General features: G+C 41.4%; 5 protein-coding genes across 5 annotated transcripts; 4 read left to right on the top strand and 1 right to left on the bottom strand.

The window, feature by feature from the left end:
- Window positions 1-507: 507 nt before the first annotated feature.
- On the bottom strand, window positions 508-10,674 carry LOC144901792 (vascular cell adhesion protein 1-like). Its single transcript, XM_078796825.1, has 6 exons — window positions 10,614-10,674; window positions 7,500-7,754; window positions 7,136-7,438; window positions 6,805-7,065; window positions 873-1,175; window positions 508-802 (listed from the first exon to the last, which is right to left on the bottom strand). Exons 1-6 carry the CDS (start codon window positions 10,672-10,674, stop codon window positions 531-533), a joined length of 1,455 nt encoding a protein of 484 aa, XP_078652951.1. The 3' UTR covers window positions 508-530.
- On the top strand, window positions 3,253-6,237 carry LOC144901753 (uncharacterized). The gene is made up of 2 exons (XM_078796616.1): window positions 3,253-3,685; window positions 4,593-6,237. The coding sequence occupies exon 2, from the start codon at window positions 4,630-4,632 to the stop codon at window positions 5,758-5,760; it is 1,131 nt and encodes a 376-aa protein (XP_078652742.1). The 5' UTR covers window positions 3,253-3,685; window positions 4,593-4,629; the 3' UTR covers window positions 5,761-6,237.
- Window positions 10,675-10,816: 142 nt separating the features above from the next.
- LOC144901755 (uncharacterized) lies at window positions 10,817-12,214 on the top strand. Its single transcript, XM_078796622.1, has one exon. It carries the CDS (start codon window positions 10,830-10,832, stop codon window positions 11,847-11,849), a length of 1,020 nt encoding a protein of 339 aa, XP_078652748.1. The 5' UTR covers window positions 10,817-10,829; the 3' UTR covers window positions 11,850-12,214.
- A 137-nt stretch (window positions 12,215-12,351) lies between these two features.
- Window positions 12,352-14,700, top strand: LOC131104911 (uncharacterized). The gene is made up of 2 exons (XM_058052574.2): window positions 12,352-12,774; window positions 13,292-14,700. The coding sequence occupies exon 2, from the start codon at window positions 13,342-13,344 to the stop codon at window positions 14,281-14,283; it is 942 nt and encodes a 313-aa protein (XP_057908557.2). The 5' UTR covers window positions 12,352-12,774; window positions 13,292-13,341; the 3' UTR covers window positions 14,284-14,700.
- A 152-nt stretch (window positions 14,701-14,852) lies between these two features.
- LOC131104899 (uncharacterized) lies at window positions 14,853-19,136 on the top strand. The gene is made up of 2 exons (XM_058052558.2): window positions 14,853-15,300; window positions 16,769-19,136. Exons 1-2 carry the CDS (start codon window positions 15,105-15,107, stop codon window positions 17,782-17,784), a joined length of 1,212 nt encoding a protein of 403 aa, XP_057908541.2. The 5' UTR covers window positions 14,853-15,104; the 3' UTR covers window positions 17,785-19,136.
- The last annotated feature ends 453 nt before the right edge of the window (window positions 19,137-19,589 follow it).

Raw genomic sequence — 19,589 nt, 5'->3', positions numbered from 1 at the left:
GTGATGCCGCTGACGACGTTACATTGCGCATGCGCACACGGCGGTCAACTTTGGCATCAGTCCACAGTACTGTATTTCGGGTAGCCTTCGGAGAAAAAACAACAGATAATTGTTACATATATTTAATTTGACGCAGATATTACATGAAAGAGGGAGACAGTTTTATGAATGGCAGGATAAACTCGTCACAGTGTGCGACGCTCGGCAAGCTAGCTTAGCCTAGTTTGAGTCCTGACCTGGATCCTACTGGGATGCTGTGGCATGACCTTCAAAAGATGCTTTATAAAGCCTCCTATGTGGCTGAATGACAACAATTCTGCAAAGTAGAGACTCATTGCAAGTTATGCTTGATTGCAGTTGTTGCTGCTAAGGGCGGCCCAACCGGGTATTAGGTTTAGGGGGCAATCACTTTTCCACCCAGGTCTATGTGGGTTTTGGTTTCTCTCCCTTCATAATAGGCTTCTAAAAAACTGCATTTTGCGTTCACTAATATTTAAATCGCTTTATTTAAAGGGGCAGACACGCTGTATTCAATGCCCACCTGTAATCTCTAGTCTGATCTTTCTTGACGCTTGCTGGCCAACAGAATTGGCCGCCACGCAGTAAATCTCTTCTTGCTTGGTCACGTTCCATGTCGTACATTCTCCATCGGCCATGGGCGTGTAAGTCCCGCCCTCCTCCTTAACCCACCAGGTGAAGTTGCTGGCTGGGTTGGCCCGACTGGAGCAGTTCATCACCACGTAGGTCCCGAATAATACTGGTCCCGACGGACTGACCAAGACTTTGGTGTCCTTGGGGGCAACTAGGAGGAGAAAAGTACCCAGAGATCATCTTTGTCATTTTAGGGAGGGGACAAACAGAAAAGGTCTCACATAAAACGTTGAGAGTCACGCTGCTATTGGTCTGTTCCTGACGTCCGTGCACGTAATAAACAGACGAGCATTCCAGGATGTAGCCGTTGTACTTTTCCGTCAAAACCAACGTGTCCTGGAGTTTAGTCACGAAGGTTCCATCTGGGAGCTGCTCCAGGTGTTGCTGGTTGTTGCTAGTGTGACGCCACTTGACCACAGGCGGAGACGCCGGGCAAGGAGTGAAAGCGGAGCAGCTGATGGTGATGGACTGCTTCACTTTCAGCTCAACTACGGGGATATGGATGGTGGGTTGCCAAGGCTGTTCTGTGGAACCAATCGGTCATGAGGGATGAAACTTTCAAGTGAAAAACAAAAAAAGTCTTACCTTCAACTTGGATATAAACGGGTTCACACTGCTTCCCAACCACGGTTACATGGTTGTACAGTTGCAAGAAATAGGCGCCTGAGTGTTGCGTAACCGTGTTGTTGTACATCATGGTGCAGTTCTGCTGGTCGAGCCTTCCCGTTAAAATAAGTGCATAATCACTGAAGCTCAAGCAGTTGTCATAAACGATGGTACTTGGATACGAGTCACCTTTGGTCCACTGCCCACACAGCCACAGCTTGGTATTGGGGTCTCCTTTGTATGTGAATTTACATGGAATATGCAGACATGTTCCAGCCAGGGCTGGAATATTCTTTGGAGTTGTTATGTGGGTTCCCTGCTCATAACACGTTCTTGTAGAACCTAGAAGGTAAGTCGTGATGAGCACCGTAACGTAAAAGCACCTTTTGTTGACGTTTAAATGGCTCACCTATACTACAGACTGTAGTCAGCAGTAGCAAAGTCTTCATTGGCTCCATTGTCAACCCACATAAAGCGTGTTTCCTGCAGGAGCACCATATTAATCTGTTTTTATTATTCAAAGGGTATTTTTAATTAAGTATGGAGTGTAAAAATGTGTTATGACATTTTGTATTTGTCAGGAGAGATCCCGATTTTTTTTTTCATTTCCAGCAGCATTCATGAACCATTAACACCTTGAAATAAAAGACACTTTCAATTTCACATCATGTTATATTGGATGAGCCTCGAGGGGTGCAGTACTTTCTCCGCTCTGCAGGGGACAGCAGTGAGGCGTGTCTATCTCGTGCATTGTTAACACATGAAGATAATAAAACGGCAAGTAATTGCGCGTCAGAGCATTTAAGTAAATAATTTTGACATTTTAAAATATGCTGGCCAGCCTCTGTAATTAACAATTCGTTCATATTCAAGCAAAACAACCCACACAATTAAATCACGCTCATCTTTGTGTATATTACAACATGGTCATTAGCGTGTCTATTCAATTTACCTTCGAGGCTAGAAGACTCCTAAGTTCTCAGCGCACAGTGCAGCGGCTGTCTTAAATGCGTTTTGAATCAACAGGGAACACATCCTCACTGAGCAAAATCTTAGTCGTGTTTGATACGTCTTAAAGAGAAAAAGATATTAAAGTTGTTTCTCTATGTCGTATGTCCTCTTCACGCGTCATAACATCAATAGTACATGGAACAATCCAACACGTAAAGCACTGTTTCATTGGAATTGATGATAATAGACTTATTTGTAATACACGTTTCATTCCATAGTTTTAAAATAAAGTTTTATTCAAAAATAAAACCTGTAGACCCAACTGCAAGATAAAGAGTGGAGGCGAGACCGAATGTAAATTATTAGGCTTTTGAAGGTGCTGGCCGAGATAAAATAGTACAATTATTTTTTTATGGCCAATTTGAAATTAAGTGTTGCGTTCTCAGCACTGTGTGACATATTGGATAGTTCACACCACGTCTTGTTTCTTAGCTGTGTTCATTCACCCACACAGTCAACATAAGCACGCACACGTGCTATTCATGGGAAGTACAGTTAAATGTCCGTCGCAACGCATTTTGCGACAGTTAAACAGGAAGTCAGGAGGTCTCTTCAAAACAAAAGCACAGTGCACTGGCAGGAACATACTGCTCGTTAGAACCACTTTATAAACAATATTGTAAATGAAAGCATATAACCCAACATTAAGGGTTTGCTCGCAGTATGGTTTGGACTTTGTTATGATATGAAGTCAGAAGTAAAGAGGACGTTCATTTGATTGCTGCTGTGCTACGGAATCTGATGTACAGATGAATGTGTAGGCTAACATGTTAACAGCACGATACATAGTCTGACCAACCTTGTTCAAAATTCAGTCGGGTTTTTCCTCGGTGTTTTTTTAATGTTCTAAGGACCATGCACTGTATGTGTATGAAATAAAGTTGATGGTGATTACAGCGACTTGTATGCAAATTAGCCATTGGCGTCAACTAGCAAATTGTAGGACAACCAATAGCTACTTTTCTTACTGAGGAGTTGGCAACAGTGACCGAGTGCACGAGCACTGCAGACTGGCTACCGCCAGGTATGGAAATGTATGCCGGGTAGATTTCGGGGAAAAACACAATGGATAATTATTCTGAAATATTAAATATGGACGACACAATGCGAAAGAGTATTATTCGTGTCAGGAAGGCTAAACTCGTCTCAGTGAACTTTGCACCTTCTCAAGCTAGCTTAGCTTGCTAGCTGCTAACAAAGAGCCGGAAGTTATCAACACATCGCTACGACAGAAATCAAGTGTGAGTGCAAAGTGTTGTGATTGTGTGAGCATTTGAAAAAAAAAAAAACAAACAAATGCTGAGTGCATTTGTGAATCGGCGACTAACTGCGACTGTAAGCGGAGAACGATAGCAGAGTACGAGGAGAACCAGCGACGACGTCAACAACTGGACGCTGTTTTCAAGAAGCAGAGCAGGTTAGTTTCACTCTTACTGTCACATTTGTATATTTTTTTTATTTGTTTTTTTAACACGACCCATAAAAGCTGTTATCCGTTAAGGACCGTTTTGCACATGTACTCCACATAGCTATCGTATCGATATCAAGGGTTCGTGATCGATACGAACTCGATACTAATGTTTGAGTTTACGTCTGTGCGGGGGGAGGGGGGCATTTCACAGTGGACTGTTTTGTGAACGTTGGCCACTATGCAACTGTTGCTGAAGCCAGATACTTTTTCCAATGTTACTTGGGGTTGCTAACAGTTGGGTAATGACCACGGTACACGTTACCGATGCTCCAACACACAAAGCTTAATAGTTCTTCCAGAATCCATCCACATTATATTCTGTACTTCCTGTGAAAACGGTCTGTTGACCCACACCCACTCTGCTGTTTTTGGTGACACTCCCAAGGGCTCAGGAGGACTTCCGGATAGCTGCCGAACCCAACTTTATTGGCGTTGATAAAACGTCAATTTATCTTTTTAAAATGTCCGCTTTTAACATCCAGCCATGTGTGTTGGATCACAAATCCGATCCCGAAGTAGAGACTGGATGGTCTGAATCTTCTCAAGGAAACTTCAAGGCATATCTCAATAGTAAGTAGCTTTAGCATTGTGTGTAGCTGCTCTATAGGAGTCCACAACTCAATACAAGGGGCTGAAAAACGAGCATAATAGGTCGCCTTTAAGGTTACTTTTACCTTCATTGAAGATGTGACTGTTCTCAAAGACGCTTGTGGTAACAAGATCAACCACCACCATCTTGCTTTTTTCAGCCACACCAAGGATCAAATCTTCAATTAGGCACTTTTTGAGGACAGTGAGACGGAGCAAAGGCGGACTTATCCGAAGCATGTCTTTGTCTTCTTGTGTCCTGCAGACATCTTCCCACTGAGCAGCAGTAGTGAACCTCCCGGATGGAGCGGGAGGAGCCACAGCACCCTCACATTAAAGAGGAAGAGGAGGATCGCAGCATCAGTCAGGAGGGAGAGCATCTTGAAGGACTGGAGGAGTTCCCAGTGATTTGTGTAACCGTGAAGAGTGAAGATGATGAAGACAAAGGTCAAAGTGAGGAGCAGGGAGAGGTGGAGCCTCCAAGCAGCAGCTCCACGCATCACATGACAACAGAAGCTGATGGAGACCACAGTGGAGGATCACAAGCAGACAACCTCTTAGCTCCACTATCAGATAGCGACGACATAACGTCACACTCTCCTGACACTGATGATGAAGACTCTGAAGCTGACATGACATGTCACACTGACAACACACGCTGGAAATGCTCCCAATGTGACAAAACCTTTGTTCACAAGGGGAATCTGACCAGACACATGAGATACCACACAGGAGAGAAACCTTTCACCTGCTCAGTTTGTGGTAAAATATTCTCAGAGTGGTCAAATTTGAAAGAACACACAAGAGTACACACAAGAAAGAAAACTTTCACCTGCTCAGTTTGTGGTAAACGATTATCTCGGCGATCACACTTGAACGTACACACAAGAATACACACAGGCGAGAAACCTTTTGTCTGCTCAGTGTGCTCTCAATGTGACAAAACCTTTGTTAAAAGGGGATATCTGAAAATACACATGAGACATCACACTGGAGAGAAACCTTTTGCTTGCTCAGTTTGCAATAAAAGGTTCATTGCTAAGCCATATTTGAAAGATCACACAAGAATACACACCGGAGTGAAACCTTCTCCTTGCTCGGCGTGCGGGAAAAGATTCTATCAAAAATATCAATTGAAAAAACACATGAAAATCCACACTGGAGAGAAACCTCTTTCCTGCTCAGTTTGTGGTAAGAGATTCATTAAGAAGTCAAATTTGGATGACCACACAAGAATACACACTGGGGAGAAACCCTTTTCTTGCTCAGTTTGTGGTAAAACATTCTGCTTAAAGGGTAATTTAAAAAGACACACGTCAATACACACTGGAGAGAAACCTTTTCCTTGTATTGTTTGTGGTAAAAAGTTCTTTCAACCAAGTCTTTTAAAAAGACACGCAATTTTACACACTAGAGAGAACCCTTATTCCTGAGCAGGTCAAAGTTTCTCTCAGAAATACATTTGAAAGTACACACAATTTTACACAGTACACACAGTAAAAACCTGGCAACCATCTTTGACTTATTAATTACTCTTATTGATGATGATAACATGCTTAACGTGTGATTCAAATGTTCAAGAGACTCTTGTTAGGCAAAGCTTAATTGGATTAGTTTCAGATTAACTGATTAATCTGGTTAAAAATTGTAATTATTTGACAGTTCTTAGATAGATGGTAATGATAGGGAGGTTCATGCCTGCCCAAAATACACCTAATGACGTCCGTGGCTCCCCTCGTGTCCTGTGATTGGCTGGCTTTTGTCAATAAAGTTTTTTTTATATTACTTTGCCATAATTCTTTCTTACACTAAAAATGTGTATTGCGTGACTGCAATAAAGTCAGATGTTTTTCTCACTTGAATTGACAAAACTAATGATTGTGAGATTAAAACATTTTGATCTAATCTTGGACTATGAGTCAAGTCGTTCTTCAAAGTGATGCCGCTGACGACGTTACATTGCGCATGCGCACACGGCGGTCAACTTTGGCATCAGTCCACAGTACTGTATTTCGGGTAGCCTTCGGAGAAAAAACAACAGATAATTGTTACATATATTTAATTTGACGCAGATATTACATGAAAGAGGGAGACAGTTTTATGAATGGCAGGATAAACTCGTCACAGTGTGCGACGCTCGGCAAGCTAGCTTAGCCTAGTTTGAGTCCTGACCTGGATCCTACTGGGATGCTGTGGCATGACCTTCAAAAGATGCTTTATAAAGCCTCCTATGTGGCTGAATGACAACAATTCTGCAAAGTAGAGACTCATTGCAAGTTATGCTTGATTGCAGTTGTTGCTGCTAAGGGCGGCCCAACCGGGTATTAGGTTTAGGGGGCAATCACTTTTCCACCCAGGTCTATGTGGGTTTTGGTTTCTCTCCCTTCATAATAGGCTTCTAAAAAACTGCATTTTGCGTTCACTAATATTTAAATCGCTTTATTTAAAGGGGCAGACACGCTGTATTCAATGCCCACCTGTAATCTCTAGTCTGATCTTTCTTGACGCTTGCTGGCCAACAGAATTGGCCGCCACGCAGTAAATCTCTTCTTGCTTGGTCACGTTCCATGTCGTACATTCTCCATCGGCCATGGGCGTGTAAGTCCCGCCCTCCTCCTTAACCCACCAGGTGAAGTTGCTGGCTGGGTTGGCCCGACTGGAGCAGTTCATCACCACGTAGGTCCCGAATAATACTGGTCCCGACGGACTGACCAAGACTTTGGTGTCCTTGGGGGCAACTAGGAGGAGAAAAGTACCCAGAGATCATCTTTGTCATTTTAGGGAGGGGACAAACAGAAAAGGTCTCACATAAAACGTTGAGAGTCACGCTGCTATTGGTCTGTTCCTGACGTCCGTGCACGTAATAAACAGACGAGCATTCCAGGATGTAGCCGTTGTACTTTTCCGTCAAAACCAACGTGTCCTGGAGTTTAGTCACGAAGGTTCCATCTGGGAGCTGCTCCAGGTGTTGCTGGTTGTTGCTAGTGTGACGCCACTTGACCACAGGCGGAGACGCCGGGCAAGGAGTGAAAGCGGAGCAGCTGATGGTGATGGACTGCTTCACTTTCAGCTCAACTACGGGGATATGGATGGTGGGTTGCCAAGGCTGTTCTGTGGAACCAATCGGTCATGAGGGATGAAACTTTCAAGTGAAAAACAAAAAAAGTCTTACCTTCAACTTGGATATAAACGGGTTCACACTGCTTCCCAACCACGGTTACATGGTTGTACAGTTGCAAGAAATAGGCGCCTGAGTGTTGCGTAACCGTGTTGTTGTACATCATGGTGCAGTTCTGCTGGTCGAGCCTTCCCGTTAAAATAAGTGCATAATCACTGAAGCTCAAGCAGTTGTCATAAACGATGGTACTTGGATACGAGTCACCTTTGGTCCACTGCCCACACAGCCACAGCTTGGTATTGGGGTCTCCTTTGTATGTGAATTTACATGGAATATGCAGACATGTTCCAGCCAGGGCTGTAATATTCTTTGGAGTTGTTATGTGGGTTCCCTGCTCATAACACGTTCTTGTAGAACCTAGAAGGTAAGTCGTGATGAGCACCGTAACGTAAAAGCACCTTTTGTTGACGTTTAAATGGCTCACCTATACTACAGACTGTAGTCAGCAGTAGCAAAGTCTTCATTGGCTCCATTGTCAACCCACATAAAGCGTGTTTCCTGCAGGAGCACCATATTAATCTGTTTTTATTATTCAAAGGTTATTTTTAATTAAGTATGGAGTGTAAAAATTTGTTAGGAGAGATCCCGATTTTTTTTTCATTTCCAGCAGCATTCATGAACCATTAACACCTTGAAATAAAAGACACTTTCAATTTCACATCATGTTGTTATATTGGCAGCAGTGAGTCGTGTCTATCTCGTGCATTGTTAACACATGAAGATAATAAAACGGCAAGTAATTGCGCGTTAGAGCATTTAAGTAAATAATTTTGACATTTTTAAATATGCTGGCCAGCATCTGTAATTAACAATTCGTTCATATTCAAGCAAAAATCACCAAAAAATCACGCTCATCTTTGTGTATATTACAACATGGTCATTAGCGTGTCTATTCAATTTACCTTCGAGGCTAGAAGACTCCTAACTTCTCAGCGCACAGTGCAGCGGCTGTCTTAAATGCGTTTTGAATCAACAGGGAACACATCCTCACTGAGCAAAATCTTAGTCGTGTTTGTCACGTCTTAAAGAGAAAAAGATATTAAAGTTGTTTCTCTATGTCGTATGTCCTCTTCACGCGTCATAACATCAATAGTACATGGAACTATCCAACACGTAAAGCACTGTTTCATTGGAATTGATGATAGACTCATTTGTCATACACGTTTCATTCCATAGTTTTAAAATAAAGTTTTATTCAAAAATAAAACCTGTAGACCCAACTGCAAGATAAAGAGTGGAGGCGAGACCGAATGTAAATTATTAGGCTTTTGAAGGTGCTGGCCGAGATAAAATAGTACAATTATTTTTTTATGGCCAATTTGAAATTAAGTGTTGCGTTCTCAGCACTGTGTGAAATATTGGATAGTTCACACCACGTCTTGTTTCTTAGCTGTGTTCATTCACCCACACAGTCAACATAAGCACGCACACGTGCTATTCATGGGAAGTACAGTTAAATGTCCGTCGCAACGCATTTTACGACAGTTAAACAGGAAGTCAGGAGGTCTCTTCAAAACAAAAGCACAGTGCACTGGCAGGAACATACTGCTCGTTAGAACCACTTTATAAACAATATTGTAAATGAAAGCATATAACCCAACATTAAGGGTTTGCTCGCAGTATGGTTTGGACTTTGTTATGATATGAAGTCAGCAGTAAAGAGGACGTTCATTTGATTGTTGCTGTGCTACGGAATCTGATGTACAGATGAATGTGTAGGCTAAAATGCTAACATGTTAACAGCACGATACATAGTCTGACCAACCTTGTACAAAATTCAGTCGGGTTTTTCCTCGGTGTTTTTTTTAATGTTCTAAGGACCATGCACTGTATGTGTATGAAATAAAGTTGATGGTGATTACAGCGACTTGTATGCAAATTAGCCATTGGCGTCAACTAGCAAATTGTAGGACAACCAATAGCTACTTTTCTTACTGAGGAGTTGGCAACAGTGACCGAGTGCACGAGCACTGCAGACTGGCTACCGCCAGGTATGGAAATGTATGCCGGGTAGATTTCGGGGAAAAACACAATGGATAATTATTCTGAAATATTAAATATGGACGACACAATGCGAAAGAGTGTTATTCGTGTCAGGAAGGATAAACTCGTCTCAGTGAACTTTGCACCTTCTCAAGCTAGCTTAGCTTGCTAGCTGCTAACAAAGAGCCGGAAGTTATCAACACATCGCTACGACAGAAATCAAGTGTGAGTGCAAAGTGTTGTGATTGTGTGAGCATTTGTAAAAAAAACAAACAAATGCTGAGTGCATTTGTGAATCGGCGACTAACTGCGACTGTTAGCGGAGAACGATAGCAGAGTACGAGGAGAACCAGCGACGACGTCAACAACTGGACGCTGTTTTCAAGAAGCAGAGCAGGTTAGTTTCACTCTTACTGTCACATTTGTATATTTTTTTTATTTGTTTTTTTAACACGACCCATAAAAGCTGTTATCCGTTAAGGACCGTTTTGCACATGTACTCCACATAGCTATCGTATCGATATCAAGGGTTCGTGATCGATACGAACTCGATACTAATGTTTGAGTTTACGTCTGTGCGGGGGGAGGGGGGCATTTCACAGTGGACTGTTTTGTGAACGTTGGCCACTATGCAACTGTTGCTGAAGCCAGATACTTTTTCCAATGTTACTTGGGGTTGCTAACAGTTGGGTAATGACCAGGGTACACGTTACCGATGCTCCAACACCCAAAGCTTAATAGTTCTTCCAGAATCCATCCACATTATATTCTGTACTTCCTGTGAAAACGGTCTGTTGACCCACACCCACTCTGCTGTTTTTGGTGACACTCCCAAGGGCTGAGGAGGACTTCCGGATAGCTGCCGAACCCAACTTTATTGGCGTTGATAAAACGTCAATTTATCTTTTTAAAATGTCCGCTTTTAACATCCAGCCATGTGTGTTGGATCACAAATCCGATCCCGAAGTAGAGACTGGATGGTCTGAATCTTCTCAAGGAAACTTCAAGGCATATCTCAATAGTAAGTAGCTTTAGCATTGTGTGTAGCTGCTCTATAGGAGTCCACAACTCAATACAAGGGGCTGAAAAATGAGCATAATAGGTCCCCTTTAAGGTTACTCTTACCTTCATTGAAGATGTGACTGTTCTCAAAGACGCTTGTGGTAACAAGATCAACCACCACCATCTTGCTTTTTTCAGCCACACCAAGGATCAAATCCTCAATTAGGCACTTTTTGAGGACAGTGAGACGGAGCAAAGGCGGACTTATCCGAAGCATGTCTTTGTCTTCTTGTGTCCTGCAGACACCTTCCCACTGAGCAGCAGTAGTGAACCTCCCGGATGGAGCGGGAGGAGCCACAGCACCCTCACATTAAAGAGGAAGAGGAGGATCGCAGCATCAGTCAGGAGGGAGAGCATCTTGAAGGACTGGAGGAGTTCCCAGTGATTCGTGTAACCGTGAAGAGTGAAGATGATGAAGACAAAGGTCAAAGTGAGGAGCAGGGAGAGGTGGAGCCTCCAAGCAGCAGCTCCACTCATCACATGACAACAGAAGCTGATGGAGACCACAGTGGAGGATCACAAGCAGACAACCTCTTAGCTCCACTATCAGATAGCGACGACATAATGTCACACTCTCCTGACACTGATGATGAAGACTCTGAAGCTGATATGACATGTCACACTGACAACACACGCTGGAAATGCTCTCAATGTGACAAAACCTTTGTTAGCAAAGGACGTCTGAAAATCCACATGAGACATCACACAGGAAAGAAACCTTTCGCTTGCTCATTTTGCGGTAAAAGGTTCATTGCTGAGTCATATTTGAAGGAACATATAAGAATGCACACTGGGGAGAAACCTTTTCTTTGCTTGGTGTGCGGTAAAAGATTCAATCAAAAAAATGGTTTAAGAAGACATACCAGAACACACGTTGGAGAGAAACCTTTTTCTTGCTCAGTGTGCGGTAAACGATTCACTCAGAAAGTTGACTTAAATAGACACACAAGAATACACACCGGAGAGAAACCATTTCTCTGCTCTGTGTGTGGCAAAAGATTTTCGCAGAAAGCTGTTTTTAATAGACACACAAAAATACACGTCGGAGAGAAACCGTTTTCCTGCTCAGTTTGTGGTAAAGATTTCATTCAGAAGTCCCACTTGAAAGAACACACAAGAATACACACTGGAGAGAAACCCTTTCCTTGCTTGGTGTGCGGTAAAAGATTCTCAATAATGAGTGGTTTAAAAAGACACACAAGAACGCACACTGGAGAGAAACCTTTTCCTTGCTTGGTGTGTGGCAAAAGATTCGATCTTAAAGGCAATTTAAAAAGACACACAATAATACACACCTGAGATAAACCTTTTTGCACAGTTTGGGACACAAGCTTCTCTTGGAAGAGAAATGTTTCTTCACTGTGAGGTCAGCAATTCGCTAACAGCATGAAATTGACTGAACACCAAAGAATCCACAGTGGGGAGTCATTTAAATGTTACGTTAGTACGAATAAACAAAACAGTATTACTCTATAAAACAAAAAAAAATGTTGTATAAAATAAGGACTTCTGACATTCCTAACTGATGTTATGATGGAATGTCTGGTTCATATATCACATGTATGAACACCCTTTTTGTCAATAAAGTTTTTAATGATCTGACTGTGATTGTTCTTTCTACTCTAAAAATATTTCTTGAATGACTTTAATAAAGTCTGATGTTTTGTCTCTTTTGAATTCACCGAACAAAACGTGAAATAAAAAGATTCTAAAGGAACGTACACGACTATTCTGACGTTTTAGAAGGGGTCGTCCAAGTTCCGTCATTGATCACGTGACAATACGCATGCGTACACAGGCGTTCACCCTTGGACAGATGTTTCAGTAGCCTTCGGAGTAAAACACAATGGATTAATGTTAAAAATATATATATGTTGTGTGAACGGAACGGATATTAAGTGACACAAAGAGATAATTTTATTAATGACAGCATAAACTCTTTTCAGTAAACTTCGAATCATATCAAGCTAGCTTAGCTTGCTAGCTGCTAACAAAAAGAGACCCGGAAGTTGTCGACTCATCGCCAAGCAGAGCTCAAGCATGAATGTTAAGTGTTGTGATTGTGTGAAAGTGTGTAAAATACAAATGCTGAGAGCGTCGGTGAATCAGCGACTAATCGCGGCTGCTGAAGACATCTTTTTAGAGTGAGAAAGAACGATAAAAGAGTACGAGACAGGACGACGTTTTGAAGACGCCTCGAGTTGAGTTGTGTTACACAGACACGGTTGGTTTCGTTCATATTCTCTCATGTGTATAAGCTTTCTGTTTATCCTTTAACATATTTGCCCTAATATATAAGGCTTTTATATTAACAGAATTTTGGCATCTACATCGTATAACATCGGAATAACCATTGCCATTTAAGAAAATACAGCACAGTTACATGGCGTCCGAGCTCCCATGTAAACATGAAGTGTATTCGTACTCAGCCCGTTGGTCTGATCTGGTATTGAACCCCGAAACATGTCACAAAACATTCATCAATACTGCCAACCAGATGTGATCACAGCTGTTTCATAGTGAGATGACTTACAGTGAGATGCTTTAAAATGTTATTGAGCTTCTGTGCTCATCACAGATCGGCCATTAGAAACATAACCGTTCAAGAATAAGGGCTGCAGTTGGATTATTGACTTTGTGGTTGCCAGAATGTACTGTCTGCTGGTGCAGGAATATGCCTCACTTTACTGAGCAAAGTTGGACTTTTCTAAAGCTTGTGTTTGTCTTCTTTTGTCTTGCAGACATCAGTGACAAACATCTTCCCCCTGAGCATCAGGAGTTGAACTCCAGGATGGAGCAGGGAGAGCCACAACATCCTCACTTCAAAGAAGAGGAGGAAGAGCCACAGTACCACAGTGTTAAAGAGGAAGAGGCGGAGTCACAGCCCCCCTACGTTAAAGAGGAAGAGGAGGATTACTGCATCAGTCAGGAGAGAGAGCATCTTGAAGGACTGGAGGAGTTCCCAGTGATTGTTGTCCCTGTGAAGAGTGAAGATGATGAAGACCAAGGTCCAAGTGAGGAGGAGAGAGAGGTGGAGCCTCCAAGCAGCAGCTCCACTCGTCACATGACAACAGAAGCTGATGGAGACCACTGTGGAGGATCACAAGAAGACAACCTCTTAGCTCCACTATCAGATAGCGACGACATAACGTCACACTCTCCTGACACTGATGACGAAGACTCTGAAGCTGACATGACATGTCACACTGACAACACACGCTGGAAATGCTCTCAATGTGACAAAACCTTTGTTAAAAAGGGATATCTGAAAATACACATGAGACATCACACTGGAGAGAAACCCTTTGCTTGCTCAGTTTGCAATAAAAGGTTCATTGCAAAGCCGTATTTGAAAGATCACACAAGAATACACACCGGAGTGAAACCTTATCCTTGCTCGGCGTGCGGGAAAAGATTCTATCAAAAATATCAATTGAAAAAACACATGAAAATCCACACTGGAGAGAAACCTCTTTCCTGCTCAGTTTGTGGTAAGAGATTCATTAAGAAGTCAAATTTGGATGACCACACAAGAATACACACTGGGGAGAAACCCTTTTCTTGCTCAGTTTGTGGTAAAACATTCTGCTTAAAGGGTAATTTAAAAAGACACACGTCAATACACACTGGAGAGAAACCTTTTCCTTGTATTGTTTGTGGTAAAAAGTTCTTTCAACCAAGTCTTTTAAAAAGACACGCAATCGTACACACTAGAGAGAACCCTTATTCCTGAGCAGGTCAAAGTTTCTCTCAGAAATACATTTGAAAGTACTCACAATTTTACACACAGTACACACAGTAAAAACCTGGCAACCATCTTTGACTTATTAATTACTCTTATTGATGATGATAACATGCTTAACGTGTGATTCAAATGTTCAAGAGACTCTTGTTAGGCAAAGCTTGATTGGATTAGTTTCAGATTAACTGATTAATCTGGTTAAAAATTGTAATTATTTGACAGCCCTTAGATAGATGGTAATGATAGGGAGGTTCATGCCTGCCCAAAATACACCTAATGACGTCCGTGGCTCCCCTCGTGTCCTGTGATTGGCTGGCTTTTGTCAATAAAGTTTTTTTATATTACTTTGCCATAATTCTTTCTTACACTAAAATGTGTATTGCGTGACTGCAATAAAGTCAGATGTTTTTTCACACTTGAATTGACAAAACTAATGATCGTGAGATTAAAACATTTTGATCTAATCTTAGACTATGAGTCAAGTCGTTCTTCAAAGTGATGCCACTGGCGACGTTCCATTGCGCATGCGCACACGGCGGTCAACTTTGGCATCAGTCCACAGTACTGTATTTCGGGTAGCCTTCGGAGAAAAACACAATAGATAATTGTTACATATATTTAATTTGTATCACGCACATATTATGAAAGAAGGAGACAGTTTTATAAATGGCAGGATAAACTCGTCACAGTGTGCGACGCTCGGCAAGCTAGCTTAGCTTGCTAGCTGCTAACAAAGACACCCGGAAGTTATGAACACGTCGCTAAACGGAGGTCTGGTGTGACTGTCAAGTGTTGAAAGCGATTGTGTGAAAATGTGTAAAATACAAAAGCTGAGAGCGTTGGTGAACCAGCGACTAGCTGCTGCTGCTGAAGAAATATTTGTAGTGTTCGAAAGAACGATAGCAGAGTACGAGGAGGAACTTTGTCGAACAAAAGCGGAGAACCAGCGACAACGTCAACTACTGGACGCCGTTATCGTGAAGCCTCGGGTTGCGTTACGCAGAGCAGGTTAGTTTCATACTCACATGTGGAGAAGTTTTCTATTTGCTCATTAACACTGGTCATGAAGGGCTGTGAATCGATACTAAGGGATTATAGTCAGTGTTGGATCGATACGAGAGTGATGAAATCGATATTTTATAGGAGCTGTGGGATGAACTGTGCTCTATTGGTCAACCAGTCGGTGATGGCATCCGGGTGGCTTTGTGGAGATGATTATGGGGGTTGTAATCCAGGTTGTAATCCTCGTAAATTTAATTCACAGTGTCTAATCCTTACTTTCCCATCACCAGTTCACATACCTCCTCCCTTTCATTCATGTCACCCATGAGCATCCCTACATCTTTGTTTTCTGTTCCTCAAGTTTTTAGGGTGTGCAGTCATTGGCCCCATGCCCAACCCCGAATCTGGAGGACCAGGTGCTGGTTTTTGTCTAGACTCTACCATGTAATACATGGTACGTTTCCTCGGGGAAACCCTGCTCTCTGCAGGCTATCGGGAATTCAAACAGGAATGAGCGAACGTGGGCATGGAGCAACATAACAGGGTTATGATTTATGATTTATTATTACTGCTCATACGTGACCCCCCAATGGAAAAACAACACAGGGGAACGATGAAGAAGAAATTGTATCCATGCACACTGGCATTGGGATAAGAACATGGTGACATGATTGCACCCCAGTAATGGTGAAATATTGTGTAATATATGGTAATAATGGTAATGGTAATGGTTTAATTTCATTTGAACATGCATCAGATTACAATTGAGTGCATCCCGTAATCAGTTCCCAGTTCCACATGTCCAAAAGCAGTAGGAAGAAGCAAAGCTTATTAAATCCTACCCCTCCATCTGGTACTTTTACAATCAGTAACTGTTACATTTGTTCACTTCCTGCTTTCCTAATATAGTTAATTTTTTGTTAAATTTATTTCTCCAAAGTAGGAGGTGATATGAGCATCCAATGCCATAATGGGTACCATAGTAAGTGTCAATATAGTGATATATATAGCACATCATGACTGGTTCAAGACTCTTCATCCTTGTATTTAGCAAACATCAACTGCTTGTATTGTTTCTTGAATTGGCTCATCGTTGTGCATTGTTTGATTTCCTTACTCAATCCATTCCATAGTTTGATTCCACATACTGAAATGCTATGCTAACGCTAACGCAGTCCTAGCATATAAGTGTTTCAAATGTAGTTCTTCCCTGAGATCATATTTCTCCTCTCTTGTAGAGAAGTATTGGATGATTTTTAGCTAATTGCTTATTTTTAGCCTTATGCATTATTTTAGCTGTTTGAAGATGAACTATATCAGCAAGTTGACGTATTTGTGTTTTTAGAAATAAGGAGTTAGTATGTTCTCTGTAGGTATTAAATGTAAATGCCAGAAAAATAATATTTTTTTCGTAAAATTGTTGAACCCCACTCTGTGTTATCCTAGCATGTCTTTGTGTTCTTGTGTCCTGCAGGAGAACATCTCCAGCAGCAGTGGAACTCCAGGATGGAACAGGAAGAGCCACGGCTTCCCCACATTAAAGAGGAAGAAGAGGAGCAATGGCGCTCTCAAATTAAAGAGGAAGGGAAGGAGCCACGCCCCCCTCATATTAAAGAGGAAAAGCGAGAGGGACAGCATCTTGAAGGACCGGAGGACTTCCCAGTGATTGGTGTCCCTTTGAAGAGTGAAGATGATGAAGAGGAGAGAGAGGTGGAGCCTCCGAGCTGCAGCTCGGCTCAACACATGACAACAGAAGCTGATGGAGACCACTGTGGAGGACAAGCGGAGAACCTCTTAGCTCCACTATCAGATAGCGACGACATAACGTCACACTCTCCTGACACTGATGATGAAGACTCTGAAGCTGACATGACATGTCACACTGACAACACACGCTGGAAATGCTCTCAATGTGACAAAACCTTTGTTCACAAGGGAAATCTGACCAGACACATGAGATACCACACAGGAGAGAAACCTTTCACCTGCTCAGTTTGTGGTAAAATATTCTCAGAGTGGTCAAATTTGAAAGAACACACAAGAGTACACACAAGAAAGAAAACCTTCACCTGCTCGGTTTGTGGTAAACGATTATCTCGGCGGTCACACTTGAACGTACACACAAGAATACACACAGGCGAGAAACCTTTCGTCTGCTCAGTGTGCAGTAAAAAATTCTCTCAGCAATCAAATTTGAAAGCACACATGAGAATACACACAGGAGAGAAACCTTTCACCTGCTCAGTTTGTGGTAAAAGATTCTTCTGGCAGTCGCATTTGAAAGTACACATGAGAATACACACCGGAGAGAAACCGTTTCCTTGCTTGGTGTGTGGTAAAAGATTCTCACAAAAAACGGATTTAAATAAACACACAAGAATACACACTGGGGAAAAACCGTTCCCTTGCTCAATATGCGATAAAACATTCTACCTTAAAGGCGAGTTAAAGAGACACACAAGACTACACACTGGGGAGAAACCTTTTTAACAAACAGTTTGTGGTAAAAGTCCCAAGGTGGGGAGGAACTTGAAAAATTTATCTTAAGGATGTAAAAATGACCAAGACAGTTTGACTCTTAAAATTAAAGTGCAAAAGATCGACTTTTAACATTGCTAAAGGACATTATGATGACATGTTTGTTGCATCTCTCACAGATATAATAATAATAATAATAATAATAATAATAATAATAATAATACATTTTATTTATATAGCACTTGTGAAAATACTCAAAGACACTTTACAGAAAAATGGAGTTGAATAAAAGCAAGTAAACAGAGTAAAAGATGCGTTAAAATACAACATTCATTCGTTTATACACAGTTACACAAATCATCTCCATTGTACATTGTAGACTGTGTCTGGACTATGGCTGTCAAATGTAGCGTGTGAACAGCAAATGGACTGTTTTTGATCGTTTTTTTTCTTTAACATGGGTCCTTGGAAATCCAAAAAGACAGGTGAGACTTCATACGGCAGAGAAACCTTTCACCTGCTCAGTTTGTGGTCAAACAGTATTTTCATTCTCAAAAACACTGATTTAAATATTTACATTTCTTTGCTCTAAATTTGGTCAAACATTCATTTAAAAAGCTCAATTGAAAAGACATGCAAGAGAGAAACCATTTCCCTGTACACGTGTGCTGTACATTTGTATGCATTTATGTGGCAATAAATTTATATTTTTTTCCTGATTAAGATATTTAACACCACACTGTGGACGAGTGGTTAGATTGTAGGCCACACAGTCAGGGAAGACCTGGGTTCGATTCTCTGCTTGGACATCTCTGTGTGGAGTTTGCATGTTCTTATGTGTAGAAGAAGATGAAGCCACATGTGATTGACTGTGAAGCCGTCCAAGCTAAAGCCGTCACCCCGATGGATGATATAAGTTCCTACGGCTCTTTTGTGTTGTCGCTTATGTTTTAATGTGTATTTAGATCTGCTCATCAGAGGCATACAATCAAATCATCTCCATTGTACATTGTAGACTGTAGACTGTACTATACTACAATACAAACTTTTCAAGTTGGATTACATGTCGATTACGTCTATGTTGTTGTATATGGACAGTCCAGCCTTACTACTAAAGAAGGTATTACTAAATAAAGTATAAAGATGTTTGTGAATGTTCTTTCTTACATATTTTCTATCCAATCTACCCATGTGTTATTGTTGATGATACTAGAATAATACATATGGTTTGCAGTTATTTGTGAATATCAAAAAATGACAATTTTGGTGTTCAAGAGTTGACTTTTTTGTTTAATTGTATCCATATACTCAAAAATGTGACTTATTTCAGCTTCTGTGGCTTCAATTTGTCACATTTGCCCCCCCTCCCCCCAATATCTCTACTAAATCTGTTCAAAAGTAGGAAAGTTATATCCCATTGCACCAATCCCATATTTCACTCATGCCACTCTTTATTAATGATGCTTATGAAGATATACCTGATGAATGTTTTGTTTATGATTTCTATAAGACAAAAATAAAATACAATTTTAATCAACTATGACAATGCAAAGAATATGCACTCTTCTCTAACATCAATGGATAGAAATAAGGGGCCAAAATAGCGCCGGGAAGAGAATTACTGTCATTTGTGTCAGTTGACACCGAACATTGAAAAAAGCAATTGTCATTGAATGCACCTGTGGTTGGAAATGAATGTTATTTTGAATGACAGGAGGTCAGTAAAAGCATCACCAGCAAACTTAAACGACCAAATTAGACCCAATTGAGATGAAATACACTTTCAACATAATACATCTAGTGATACTATGGAAATA

The sequence above is a fragment of the Doryrhamphus excisus genome, linkage group LG15 (assembly GCF_037039965.1).
Source record: "Doryrhamphus excisus strain RoL-2023G ecotype Guam linkage group LG15, RoL_Dexc_Guam_v1.1, whole genome shotgun sequence".
NCBI lineage: Eukaryota > Metazoa > Chordata > Actinopteri > Syngnathiformes > Syngnathidae > Doryrhamphus > Doryrhamphus excisus.
Note: the sequence above shows the minus strand (reverse complement) of the source record. Positions and strands in the feature narration are given on the sequence as shown.

Bases quoted from the DNA above. Each gene is read 5' to 3' on its own strand.
- LOC131104911 (XM_058052574.2), top strand. From the start codon at position 13,342: ATGGAGCAGGGAGAGCCACAACATCCTCACTTCAAAGAAGAGGAGGAA.
- LOC144901792 (XM_078796825.1), bottom strand. From the start codon at position 10,674: ATGGTGGTGGTTGATCTTGTTACCACAAGCGTCTTTGAGAACAGTCAC. The intron at 7,439-7,499 runs GTAAGACTTTTT...TTGGTTCCACAG, and splicing joins CGTTTATATCCAAGTTGAAG to AACAGCCTTGGCAACCCACC. The intron at 803-872 runs GTGAGACCTTTT...TTCTCCTCCTAG, and splicing joins CGTGACTCTCAACGTTTTAT to TTGCCCCCAAGGACACCAAA.
- LOC144901755 (XM_078796622.1), top strand. From the start codon at position 10,830: ATGGAGCGGGAGGAGCCACAGCACCCTCACATTAAAGAGGAAGAGGAG.
- LOC144901753 (XM_078796616.1), top strand. From the start codon at position 4,630: ATGGAGCGGGAGGAGCCACAGCACCCTCACATTAAAGAGGAAGAGGAG.
- LOC131104899 (XM_058052558.2), top strand. From the start codon at position 15,105: ATGTGTAAAATACAAAAGCTGAGAGCGTTGGTGAACCAGCGACTAGCT. The intron at 15,301-16,768 runs GTTAGTTTCATA...TGTGTCCTGCAG, and splicing joins GGTTGCGTTACGCAGAGCAG to GAGAACATCTCCAGCAGCAG.